The sequence below is a fragment of the Ascaphus truei genome, chromosome 18 (assembly GCF_040206685.1).
Source record: "Ascaphus truei isolate aAscTru1 chromosome 18, aAscTru1.hap1, whole genome shotgun sequence".
Lineage (NCBI taxonomy): Eukaryota > Metazoa > Chordata > Amphibia > Anura > Ascaphidae > Ascaphus > Ascaphus truei.
The window spans coordinates 3,630,251-3,644,107 of NC_134500.1; the positions used below are offsets into that span (position 1 = coordinate 3,630,251).

The 13,857-nt window shown below is 48.6% G+C and overlaps 1 protein-coding gene across 11 annotated transcripts in view; it reads right to left on the bottom strand.

Moving 5' to 3' along the window:
* The window catches only part of AKAP13 (A-kinase anchoring protein 13), a 174,846-nt gene that overhangs the window by 30,176 nt on the left and 130,813 nt on the right, over positions 1-13,857 (bottom strand). For all 11 annotated transcript variants that reach the window (XM_075575230.1, XM_075575233.1, XM_075575231.1 and 8 more), the window contains one exon: positions 11,142-11,298. In XM_075575230.1, coding sequence (XP_075431345.1) covers positions 11,142-11,298 — 157 coding nt within the window. The remainder of the gene's footprint in view (positions 1-11,141; positions 11,299-13,857) is intronic.

Consider the following 13,857-nt stretch of genomic DNA (forward strand, 5'->3'; position numbering starts at 1 on the left):
GCTGCGGTTATAGTGCCAGCGACGTCAGGCTGCGGTTATAGTGCCGGCGACGTCAGGCTGCGGTTATAGTGCCGGCGACGTCAGGCTGCGGTTATAGTGCCGGCGACGTCAGGCTGCGGTTATAGTGCCAGCGACGTCAGGCTGCGGTTATAGTGCCAGCGACGTCAGGCTGCGCTTATAGTGCCGGCGACGTCAGGCTGCGGTTATAGTGCCGGCGACGTCAGGCTGCGCTTATAGTGCCGGCGACGTCAGGCTGCGGTTATAGTGCCGGCGACGTCAGGCTGCGCTTATAGTGCCAGCGACGTCAGGCTGCGCTTATAGTGCCAGCGACTTCAGGCTGCGCTTATAGTGCCAGCGACTTCAGGCTGCGCTTATAGTGCCAGCGACGTCAGGCTGCGGTTATAGTGCCGGCGACGTCAGGCTGCGGTTATAGTGCCGGCGACGTCAGGCTGCGGTTATAGTGCCGGCGACGTCAGGCTGCGGTTATAGTGCCGGCGACGTCAGGCTGCGGTTATAGTGCCGGCGACGTCAGGCTGCGGTTATAGTGCCGGCGACGTCAGGCTGCGGTTATAGTGCCGGCGACGTCAGGCTGCGCTTATAGTGCCAGCGATGTCAGGCTGCGGTTATAGTGCCAGCGACGTCAGGCTGCGGTTATAGTGCCAGCGACGTCAGGCTGCGCTTATAGTGCCGGCGACGTCAGGCTGCGCTTATAGTGCCAGCGACGTCAGGCTGCGCTTATAGTGCCAGCGACGTCAGGCTGCGGTTATAGTGCCAGCGACGTCAGGCTGCGGTTATAGTGCCAGCGACGTCAGGCTGCGGTTATAGTGCCAGCGACGTCAGGCTGCGGTTATAGTGCCAGCGACGTCAGGCCGCGGTTATAGTGCCAGCGACGTCAGGCTGCGCTTATAGTGCCAGCGACGTCAGGCTGCGCTTATAGTGCCAGCGACGTCAGGCTGCGGTTATAGTGCCGGCGACGTCAGGCTGCGCTTATAGTGCCGGCGACGTCAGGCTGCGGTTATAGTGCCGGCGACGTCAGGCTGCGCTTATAGTGCCTGCGACGTCAGGCTGCGGTTATAGTGCCAGCGACGTCAGGCTGCGGTTATAGTGCCGGCGACGTCAGGCTGCGGTTATAGTGCCAGCGACGTCAGGCTGCGGTTATAGTGCCAGCGACGTCAGGCTGCGGTTATAGTGCCGGCGACGTCAGGCTGCGGTTATAGTGCCAGCGACGTCAGGCTGCGGTTATAGTGCCGGCGACGTCAGGCTGCGGTTATAGTGCCGGCGACGTCAGGCTGCGCTTATAGTGCCAGCGACGTCAGGCTGCGGTTATAGTGCCAGCGACGTCAGGCTGCGGTTATAGTGCCGGCGACGTCAGGCTGCGGTTATAGTGCCGGCGACGTCAGGCTGCGGTTATAGTGCCGGCGACGTCAGGCTGCGGTTATAGTGCCAGCGACGTCAGGCTGCGGTTATAGTGCCGGCGACGTCAGGCTGCGGTTATAGTGCCGGCGACGTCAGGCTGCGGTTATAGTGCCGGCGACGTCAGGCTGCGGTTATAGTGCCAGCGACGTCAGGCTGCGGTTATAGTGCCGGCGACGTCAGGCTGCGGTTATAGTGCCGGCGACGTCAGGCTGCGCTTATAGTGCCGGCGACGTCAGGCTGCGGTTATAGTGCCAGCGACGTCAGGCTGCGGTTATAGTGCCAGCGACGTCAGGCCGCGGTTATAGTGCCAGCGACGTCAGGCTGCGCTTATAGTGCCAGCGACGTCAGGCTGCGGTTATAGTGCCAGCGACGTCAGGCTGCGGTTATAGTGCCAGCGACGTCAGGCTGCGGTTATAGTGCCGGCGACGTCAGGCTGCGGTTATAGTGCCAGCGACGTCAGGCTGCGGTTATAGTGCCAGCGACGTCAGGCTGCGGTTATAGTGCCGGCGACGTCAGGCTGCGCTTATAGTGCCGGCGACGTCAGGCTGCGCTTATAGTGCCAGCGACGTCAGGCTGCGCTTATAGTGCCGGCGACGTCACGCTGCGGTTATAGTGCCGGCGACGTCAGGCTGCGGTTATAGTGCCGGCGACGTCAGGCTGCGGTTATAGTGCCGGCGACGTCAGGCTGCGGTTATAGTGCCAGCGACGTCAGGCTGCGGTTATAGTGCCAGCGACGGCAGGCTGCGGTTATAGTGCCGACGACGTCAGGCTGCGCTTATAGTGCCGGCGACGTCAGGCTGCGGTTATAGTGCCGGCGACGTCAGGCTGCGGTTATAGTGCCGGCGACGTCAGGCTGCGGTTATAGTGCCAGCGACGTCAGGCTGCGGTTATAGTGCCAGCGACGTCAGGCTGCGGTTATAGTGCCGGCGACGTCAGGCTGCGGTTATAGTGCCAGCGACGTCAGGCTGCGGTTATAGTGCCAGCGACGTCAGGCTGCGGTTATAGTGCCGGCGACGTCAGGCTGCGGTTATAGTGCCGGCGACGTCAGGCTGCGGTTATAGTGCCAGCGACGTCAGGCTGCGGTTATAGTGCCAGCGACGTCAGGCTGCGCTTATAGTGCCAGCGACGTCAGGCTGCGGTTATAGTGCCAGCGACGTCAGGCTGCGCTTATAGTGCCAGCGACGTCAGGCTGCGGTTATAGTGCCGGCAACGTCAGGCTGCGGTTATAGTGCCGGCGACGTCAGGCTGCGGTTATAGTGCCGGCGACGTCAGGCTGCGGTTATAGTGCCGGCGACGTCAGGCTGCGGTTATAGTGCCGGCGACGTCAGGCTGCGGTTATAGTGCCGGCGACGTCAGGCTGCGCTTATAGTGCCAGCGACGTCAGGCTGCGGTTATAGTGCCAGCGACGTCAGGCTGCGGTTATAGTGCCGGCGACGTCAGGCTGCGGTTATAGTGCCAGCGACGTCAGGCTGCGCTTATAGTGCCAGCGACGTCAGGCTGCGGTTGTAGTGCCAGCGACGTCAGGCTGCGGTTATAGTGCCGGCGACGTCAGGCTGCGGTTATAGTGCCAGCGACGTCAGGCTGCGGTTATAGTGCCAGCGACGTCAGGCTGCGGTTATAGTGCCGGCGACGTCAGGCTGCGGTTACAGTGCCAGCGACGTCAGGCTGCGGTTATAGTGCCAGCGACGTCAGGCTGCGGTTATAGTGCCAGCGACGTCAGGCTGCGGTTATAGTGCCAGCGACGTCAGGCTGCGGTTATAGTGCCGGCGACGTCAGGCTGCGGTTATAGTGACGGCGACGTCACGCTGCGCTTATAGTGCCAGCGACGTCAGGCTGCGGTTATAGTGCCAGCGACGTCAGGCTGCGGTTATAGTGCCAGCGACGTCAGGCTGCGGTTATAGTGCCAGCGACGTCAGGCTGCGGTTATAGTGCCAGCGACGTCAGGCTGCGGTTATAGTGCCAGCGACGTCAGGCTGCGGTTATAGTGCCAGCGACGTCAGGCTGCGGTTATAGTGCCGGCGACGTCAGGCTGCGGTTACAGTGCCAGCGACGTCAGGCTGCGGTTATAGTGCCAGCGACGTCAGGCTGCGGTTATAGTGCCAGCGACGTCAGGCTGCGGTTATAGTGCCAGCGACGTCAGGCTGCGGTTATAGTGCCGGCGACGTCAGGCTGCGGTTATAGTGACGGCGACGTCACGCTGCGCTTATAGTGCCAGCGACGTCAGGCTGCGGTTATAGTGCCAGCGACGTCAGGCTGCGGTTATAGTGCCAGCGACGTCAGGCTGCGGTTGCTGGAAAAATCCTATTGAGATGACTTCCAGCGATCGCGACCAAGCCATCGCTCCGTCCTTACTATAAGCGCACGCGACGGCAGCAATGCATTTGTTTTGATGCAATGTCGCGTCACTGTCGCCGTCACTATAAGCGCAGCCTAACACTGCCTGAAAACGACTTGATTTTACTAAAATACTGACATTTCACCCCATATACTAGTATTTTTTTACAGCAGTTCAAACCTCCGGCATTTAGAAATTAAAAGATATCATGTCGAAAGCTCTCAGTGTACAAACAAAATAAAACATCTGAATGCAACTGAACTCAGGTTTAATAAGGGAATTGCACAAGTCAGAAATCCAGCTACATTCCAGACAGCAGAGGCTGCTTATCGGTCAAATGTTACCGGTTTGTCTGCCAAAAAAAGACATGATAAAATTGTTCTGTACGTTAGAAGAAGAATGGAACAGAGATATCACATGCAGGCTAGAGACGAGTGGAAACAACTATTGATCTGAAATAAATAGCAGTGAGTATCAGGTCAGACGGCTCTGGGAACGACTGGAAAGGCTCTTACATACATTGCAGTCCACATTGAAAATGTTTGTGTGTGTTCCTCAGATCCAGTGCCGGTTCCTAAGAGAAGATGGTGAGAATGCAGAGCGCAGGCTGGAGCTGGGTCACTAACTCCTAATGCATATTTCATTCACCAAGAGAGAAATGCAGGACCCTTGCAGAGGAACGAGCGGCAATGTTTACGTATTCCAATTGAGCAAAAAAAAAAAAGGATGAAAATCCCCTTCCCAGTCCTCACTTCCCCAGTTCTCCTGCACAGAATAAGATTCACCCCGAAAAGGCTGCCATGGGGTTCCGAAACTGCAAAGCCACTAAAGCCTCCAGTTCAATTTATGTAACACCCATAAGAAGTCTTCTGGTTTAAGTGCTATAAATATACGACAGCTATGGCCATTTAACATGTATGTCACATACTCCTGTTTCGAATTTGCTCTCAAGTCTTTGCCGCACATGTAAACACGCGAGGAGCCTTGGCCCTCCCAGGGTAGGCTTTTGCTTTGGGACACTCCCAACACCTAAACTTCTTGTATCTAGCATATTGTACAGTAATTAGCATCAGCAGCGGAGGATGAGAGGATACACCGCGCCGTGGCACTTAGCTGAGGCGGCGCACCTCCTTGCTGCCGCCCTACTTCTCCTTGCGAATCGCAGCGTCAAATGACGCCACGGACGTCACACAGCGTTGAGTTGCCATGACAATGCGTCATAATGTCATTTGACATCACAACGTCACTGTCATGGCAACGAGGGGCCGTTACGTTGGTGACATCCGTGAGATCATTTGCCGTGATTCGGAAGGAGAAGGAGGGCGGTAGCAAGGAGGCGCACCACTTCAGGCAAGTGCCTTCCAATCAAGCCCGAGAGCGCGGCATCTGTTTATAGGGGCTGACATTTTTGTCACCCCAAAATTTTTCCACTCTATGCCCGTGCCTATCGGGAAATTAGCCACCGAGCATCAGACATATCTTAGTTGCATCTTTCTAAAGAACCAAAAAGCAGATACATGAACCTACTCAGGGCCCGAAGAGATCATATATGTATAAAAACACTACAATGTTGCGACACAAATTATGATACCGTACAGACATTTTATACAGACCAGAACAGTGGTTCCCAACTCTAGTCCTCTCGGACCTCTAACGGTTTAAGGAGATCCTCACATTAGCACAGGAGGCTCAATTATTTTGACAGAACCACCTGTGCTGAAACAGGAGTATCCTTAGGCTGCACTTACAGTGCCGGCGACAGCGTCGCAACCGATGACGTCACCTGTCGCTGTCACCATTGCGATAGTTGCAATTCAAGTTAGGTGACGTCGCTGGCTACAAGGCCAGTGATGTTATAAAAGGGGGAGGGTAGAGGGACGGAGGAGCTCCTGATTGGCCACAAGGAGAGACAGTCGCCGAAAAAAAAAAAAATCAAACAGTGACTACCAGATTTTTCGTTGCGCCGTCGCTTGGTCGCGCCGTCGCCTTCACTATAAGCGCCGACGACAGCGACAATGCATTTGTTTTTGACGCGATGTAGTGTTGCCGGCACTATAAGTGCAGCCTTAGAACCTGCACGGTTAACAGTCCCTGCGGACTGGAGTCGGAACCTCTGGAATAGATCATCCCCCCCTTAATGCAGGGGTGCGCAAACCTTTCAGTCTGCGCCCCTGCCTGCTCTCCCCCCCCGATTGCGACTCCTCCCCCCTTACCTGGTGTCCGGCATCTTATGACGTCACAACGGCCTGTGACGCCGCGTCACTGGAAGCAGCCGGAGACCAGGTAAGGGAAGAGGTCTCGCGCGCGCTCCCCGGCATTTCATTTAAATGCCTTGGGGAATGGCGCGGGGCCTATGTAACCGCCAAATCCCCCATTTTGCGCACCCCTGCCTTAATGGTTGGCTCAACAGATGCAGGAAAATGATTCTTTCAATTTAAATATTTAACGTATATGCATCGAATAACTCCTTACCTATGATGTCACTTCCACGCCTGTTAGCTGACGTGCGCCGGCCTAAATGGCTCAATCTCAACTTCTTTCCAAGTCACGTGAGACTTTGAAGTCAAATCTCGAGCCACACAACCCGATAAGGAAGAGCTATTCCAAGTAGTGAAAGGCCGTACTTACTACCACTTCGTATTACTGCATTCATTTGTATAATATAGTGAGGGGAAGCATGGCAAGTGGGGGGCAATATACTTAACACTGCGAGAGGGGCCAGTAATGCAGCAAACGGGGAGAAGTTCCCACCAGGGGCCCCTCTTCTAACAATATCTCCTTATTCTAAACCTTCCCTTATCTTTTTTACGGTGCATCATTTACACGGATTTCCCCTCGCAGATACAGAAGTCGCCACCGTTAACACGACCCGCGGCGCGCTCCCACAGGCGAGATAGACCGCCCTGTCTCGCGCATGGCCGCTTCTCCTGCTGGTGCGTTGTGTACACCCGTCTGCAGCGTGACATGGGTTGTGATAACGTTGGCTATATCTGTATGTGTTACAAAAGAAGTAATTGTGGCTGCACTGACCGGCGTTAAAGAGGAAATCCACATAAAAAATAATAATGTTTTATATATGCACCCTCTGATTACCTTTCTTGAAAACTAATTACCTAAGCTGTCCATCGTTTAGTTCTCCTGTGATCAATCAGCACAGATCCAGCGTCCCAGGGTTCACTAAATGGCTGCCTTTCTGTTTCAATCAATCCTTGTAACTCCACAGCTACAATGTATCCTGATATTACGAAGGTAACATTATCTATTGTTACAGTTTGCAGCTCAAACTGATGGGAATATTAGGAAATATCACAAACAGGAAAGTGTTGCAAAGATCTTGCACTGCTGGGGAGTTGGGCTAAAACCTGCTATTGAAATCAAAGGATGCTCAGTGTATTAAACTGATCACAAAAATGGTATTAAGAGTTAAATTGCAAAAAAAAATAAAAAAATCACACACACACACACACACAACACACAACACACAACAACACACACACACACACACAACAACACACACACACACACACCACACAACACACGAAAAGTTGACTGTTACCCTAAGAAAAAAACCCATTATCTTTTAGTGAAATTATAGCTCTGTTTTAGACAATATATGACACATTATATTTCTAAGATGCAACTTATACAACTAATAAACACGTGACTGAGTCTATACGGAATAAGTAATGTCATATTATTGTAATGTAGACATACACGGCCAACTCTCACTATTCACAAAAGCTTCTAATTTTCCCCATAAAAATGTATTCTCAACAAAGTCCAAGTCAACAAAAGGAAGCAGAAAGCCAAAGCTCCCGAGAAGATGACTTTGCATATTCGCCATTATGTGCATCAACACAGCCATAAAGATTCAATAATCCTTCCGTAATATCAACACATATCTATAATCGCGGAATTGGCCCTCACCACAGGCAACGCCGTCTAGAACTAAATAGTGTTCCAGATATATCTTTTGTTCTCTTAAAACCATTGACAAAACATGTACAACACACGTGAGATCCATCCAAAACAGGAGTGCCCATTAACCAAAAAGTAGCAAAATCATGCTTTATTTTGCCGTATTTTATAGTAACATCCTACCTTATTTCGTGGTCCCACTCCCTGAAACGCTCGCTGTGCCGCCTCAATGTGATTTACTTGAACTTGTATCCGCAGAAAAACTAACTTATGAGCTACGTCATCGTAAAATATCTCGGCAGCTCCACTGATAAGGCATTGCGTCCCCTCCTGCAATCACTGGACCGCCCAGGACCGAGCAAACGCAACCAGCTGGGAGGGTCGCATCTGTTTCAGGCGTTGCTTACACTACTAATCTTACAAATGGGTGTCTGTCTGTAGGAGCCACTTTAACCAACCAACACTATCTGTCAGGAAAAATGAACAATTACAAACATATTCTAGGACTTGTATCTTAAACTATCATTGTGGTTCACTCAGGCAGAGAGATTCCAATGTGTTTTACAAACCTTACACAAACAGGGATTAAAGGGAAAGGGCTCTTGGCAAATCAGGGGAACTTCCAAGTACTCAGCTACATGAAACCTTCGTGTTTCTGAACGCACAAGGATAGGAAATCTTGGCACTTACTGGCTCCTGAGCCCCGGGAGCAGCTGCATTTGTCTGCACATTCGCTGGACTTGTGTACTTCTGCACACGGAGCTTCACCAGGTGTCTCAAACATTCAAAGTGTCTCAACAAAGAGTTAAAGGAGGTGGAGCAAAGTGTGTTGATATATAAACGGAGAGGAATGCAGATAACGACACAGTGAAGCAACAAGCATCAGAGGTAATCCCAACAACTAGATTTGCCATCATCCATGTGTGAGGGAGGAACCGCTTGTATCCATTTCCAGCTACAAAAACAAACACAACGATTGCACCATACCTGTGCGCACTCAGACACACATCTGGTTATGCCATAATGGACCAATTGTTCTTCCTCCAGAAACTACCCGGCTCCATTCTCATCACAAAGGGAGACTATAAAATGTTTGGACATGCTCATTGCTCAGAGTTGCCCCCCTGGGTGACATACACCAAGTATTTAAGCCATAATCGCTAGAACGAATTGTAGCGCATTAGTGATACTGATCGTGGGACGAGTGTGGATGGTTACAGAGATCACACAACCCTGAATAATATTAAGGATGTTCTGATAATATCTCCCCATCACCCGCTGCTTTGCCCAAGGGAATTGATAGACTGCCTAAGCTCACAATGTTAGCGACATGAAAATATAGCTTGAGTTCGTTTATTTCAGTAAGTATATGTCTATTTACTTTAGCAGGGAAATGGGTGCCATTGGGTTTGTGTATAGGGGAAATAAGTGGGGCAAACAAATATATTTACACGGCCGATTGCCAGTACACTTACACAGAAGCAGCGAGAAGGGCACATCGCATCGGGCTATAAAGGATACCTTTAATTGTGGCACTCAAGTAGAGAATTCAGCTTCTAAACTCCTGAAGTATTGTAACCGTCACATACCGATATTATATATTAATTGCATGTTTTAACCATTTACCTAAATCATCAAGTCAGCCTACAAATAATGGTTTTGATATGGTGTTTTTTATTTTTATTTTTACCAAGCATCACAATAACATCATTTTGAAACGACTGCTAATAATAAACGTCCGAAGGTTCATAAAAACCACATATTGGACACGCTGCGGATATATAAACAACACACGCCCATGTTACAGAACATCCGCCAAAAACCTGTCTTATATAACTCTGGGCTATAATTAGCTTATGTCCCAACCATAATCAGCATTATATAAAACTTAAACATTTGGGGCCTCTTTCACAGATCATTTTAAACATAAAGAACTAAATTCCTTCTCTTTGCTGGTATACTATGATACATACGTAAGCATCATTTGTATCTTCTGAAGCTCTGGCAGGTCCGGTATAAATCAGCACAGGTTAGTGTTGTGTTTTCAATGAGGTTGTCCTCACAATTATTTATAACGCACAAACATATTCCGTAGCGCAGTACAATAGGGACGGAGGACGACAACAAACATTAACACAGTTAGGTAAAGATGACCCAGCCCCATGGCGCTTACAATCTATAAGGAAGGGTAGGTGGAGACACTGCAGGGGGAGAAGCAGGTTGGTGGGTTTCGGATATCCGCGTGTTATCGGAAGGAGTCGGCGGTGGGGAAGAATGAACATAAATGACTCCACAGATAGAAAGAACATGAACTGCTCAAGTGTAAGTACCATAGAGACTGACTACTCCAGATCACAACTCAGTCCTCTCTCCTAGACACAAGAGATGGCCGTGCCGGTTTAATACAATAAATGTCAGGTGCAAATGCACCAGCCGTAGCCACCCAAGAAGTTATTCTGTATTCCCCCATCTTGAATTCTGTAATATATATGCTCAACTAGAACGACTGTCATTACACGGCAGTGAGCACCAGTTCCTTCTGCGCTGTGGATGTTTACATGCGTGGCTGTGTATGTGGATACGTGGATCGTTTAGAAATTGTGTTGCACCACAAGAGATGCTACTGATGTGTAGTGAGTGTGCACTCAGAATCCAAATATCTGTAAAATATACACCAGTCACCTCTTCTTAAATGCAGCAGTATGGTTGCTGTTTAGAATTTCTTCCTAAACAAGTGAGGTTAAAGCAGCAGAAACACGTAGCACTGCGCCGGCGAATAAAAATAATAGTGTTAATTACAGGATTGAAGCCGGGGGTCTCGGGAGTTGAACGGTGTTAATATCAGCTCAGGGAACCCCCTGCTTCCAGAGATAGTTATCTCCCATATGGGGCACCAATATCTCTGCAGAGTTTAAATGTCCAGATCAAGCAGACCAACAGGAAGTTGCAAGGGATGACATCATGGCTTCCTATTGGCCCGCATGACGGACACTTAAGTCGCCATTTTGTTAGGCACACAGTTTCCTTGCTGCAGATACCGGCAGCAACTACAGAAGTATCTCTGGAAGCGGGGGGTCCTCAGAGCTGAAAGTAACACAGTTCAACTCCGGAGACCCCCTGCATCAATCCTGTAATAAAAATAAATAAATCGCAGTGCGCTACTGGCTTTGTACTTTAAACCACTGCAAGAATCCGATGATTTTGCTCACAATTGTGACATTGCATTGCAAGTGTTGTAATGTATTAGTAATACATGTCGGACTGCAAGGACTACCAAAGAGGAAATATCTATTCTGTGCCAGTTGAGACATCACTTTCCTTAAAAACAAACAAAAACGACAGATAAAGAAAAGCAGAAGACGTATTAACTCCTTTGCTGCCAGAAGGCCCCCAACCCGCATTATATTCCAGCAGCATAGCCCTGTGACGTGCAGTTACAAGCAGTGGCCGGGTTTATAACATGGTAACTTACTTGCACACAGGTAACCCTCTTTAGTGGTGAAGTTTTTGGCGCAGCTGTAGCAGGTAATGGGCCCCACTAAGGGAGTGCTGCTGTACAGGTGCCCGTTCAAGGTCTTCTTATCCTTATCCTTCAATTCCTTGTCTTTTTCTTTCGTTTTCTCCTTTTCCTATTAAGTAAGGAACAGCAGCATTACCAGCACATCGTTTCCCCTTGTACACCGGACTCGCTGCGATGAACAGAACGCTGGAATGGACTCTTCCCTCCTCGTGCTACATTATGGGAAAACCTCTGCAGGAAATCACCAGTTACACGATGAATTATTTAAGTGAACCGAAGAAATCATTTTTCAAAGTAACAGATTTTCTCATTCCTTAATTTATGGGTCAATCGGCATTGCATAGTAATTCAATTGGATGGTTTTATTTTCTGAGCCGCACCTTATTTTAATGCTCAGAGACAGCCTGCTTTTCCAAAGAAGTTTTTCTTTTTTAAATCTGGTAATTTGTTAAGGAGATACGCGTTTGAAATATTAAGTCTTTGGGAGGTTAAAATGAAGCTCTTCCCTGGAGCCCATTGAAGGGTAAAGGTTACCATGATACCATCAGAAGCTAGACATTACATAGTTACATTGTCTTGTTTAACACAAGAAAAAAAGCATTAAAAATAAATAAAGGGCAGGGCAATGTAATAACATTAAACAAGTAAAACTCGTTGGCTTGAGGAAGGGATTGTTACTTTAATACCATAAATAAAATCAGCATTAAATAATAATCTCATTCTTATTGTAGTATTTGTGGCAGTGATAGAGATCCCTCCGTCATCCAAAATGACAAATCTTCAAATAGAAACCTGGAACCGGACACATTTATAGTTCTGCTGCTCCGGAACAGAGCGGAACGGAGCGGAACAACTCTTGCACAACAAATAAAGAAACATTTTTACTGAAACGTTTGGTAAACAGAACCGTGACAATTTAAATGTATCCATCTTCAGTCCTTCACATTCTGGTACCAGTGTGATAAATATAAATAAGACCCAACAAAATACACCATTCAGGTGTCTAAATATCATGGCAATAAAAGGTTTTGGTCCAAAAATAAAAAAAATGAAAATAAAAAGGCCAAAAATGGCAACAAATAAAAACTAAAAGCACACAATGAAACCACAGTGTTCTAAGTCTGGTTCCTCTTCCTGAGATGTAATGGAAAAACATTTAAAGGTCCCCGCTGAAACGCATGTCTTACCTCGCCATGTCGCAATCCTATATACCGCACTGTAATTTGCGGCACTTGGATAATTTTTCCCCACAGCATGTTCCACTAAAGGGACCAGCCGGCCGCCAGAACGGCTACAAACGGACTTGTGGAGGATGAGGCTCACACTGCATTTTGTGCTATCAAGTGGCTTCAAAATGGGCAAGGAAGGAAGGAAGTTTTAACTAAAGGAAACAAACCAGCAACTTCTGCTTTTAAAACCGCTGCCCTGCTACATTGTCACATCTTTACTAGTTCAATCTGAATCCAATCCTTCAAGAGAATGAGGAGTTAGTCAAGAATGACTTTTAAGCCAACACGGAGGTTAATTTTCAGGCAAAAATGTAGGGTTTTTTTTTTTTGAATGTGGTAAATTTTACAAAAAGATTCAGAGAATACGGTTCAACTACAAGAGTAAAAGAGAGGGGGAGGTGGTGGCGGTAGGGAAGGGGGAGGTGGTGGCAGTAGGGGGTAGTGGCAGTAGGGGGGGTGGCGGTAGGGAAGGGGGAGGTGGTGGCGGTAGGGGGTAGTGGCAGTAGGGGGGGTGGCGGTAGGGAAGGGGGAGGTGGTGGCGGTAGGGGGGAGGTGGGGTGTATGCATCACCCGACACGACTGTCAATGCATCTGGCTACATCTGTATGCATATTAAGATGTAGCAGAGGTTATTGCTGCCGCGGGTTAAATAGCACATTAATTCCGCCTCCTTTTCACGTGTGGGTGATTCCCCCGGCAAAGCGCCAGTGAGGGCAATAACGCCTGCCACGTCTTATACCTGTATATATACACAAACTGCATATTAGGATGCAGAAAAGAAAAGCAGAATCAATTGGTGACTCCGAAAAGGTATAGATTCATCATTTGCAGAATGTTTTTCCTATGGACAAGGGGTGTCGGCTTGGAAAGCGCTTTGCGCCATGGATATTTAAAGATGAAATGTTGCCCATATAACATAGAAAAACATTTGCACAAGTTCTAACAGGAGCAGAGCAATGTGTTCCAGTAACTGCTAGGACTGGAGGGTTAAGCCCTTGCTGGGCTTTAGGGGTTTATAATTAGATGTGTATGTGTTATAAAGGCTAAATAAGGCAATCAAATATGACACACTGTTGCACAGCAAGCCACTAGTGTACAAGAAAGGGCTGCAAGACTCATCCGTCAAATTTCCTGTCATTGTGGCTTATCGAGACCAAAGGAAAAAATAAACATTCGGAGGCATACTTTTCTTTTTACTCGTCATGACTTCCCTAAAACCCTAAATCCTTCTCACAAGAAGTGTCACATTAACCATGAATAATCCGGGTGATTATTATTATAGGAAGTGGCGGTTCGGGTTAGGAATGGGAGTGATCCATGTCACATATAATGCTCCTTTCAAAGTGGAAAAAAAAGTCTAGGTTTCTTTATAACTTGACCAACATAAATACTACAGATGTGGAAACATTTTGCTGTAAAATGCAGCGAGGTAAATATTT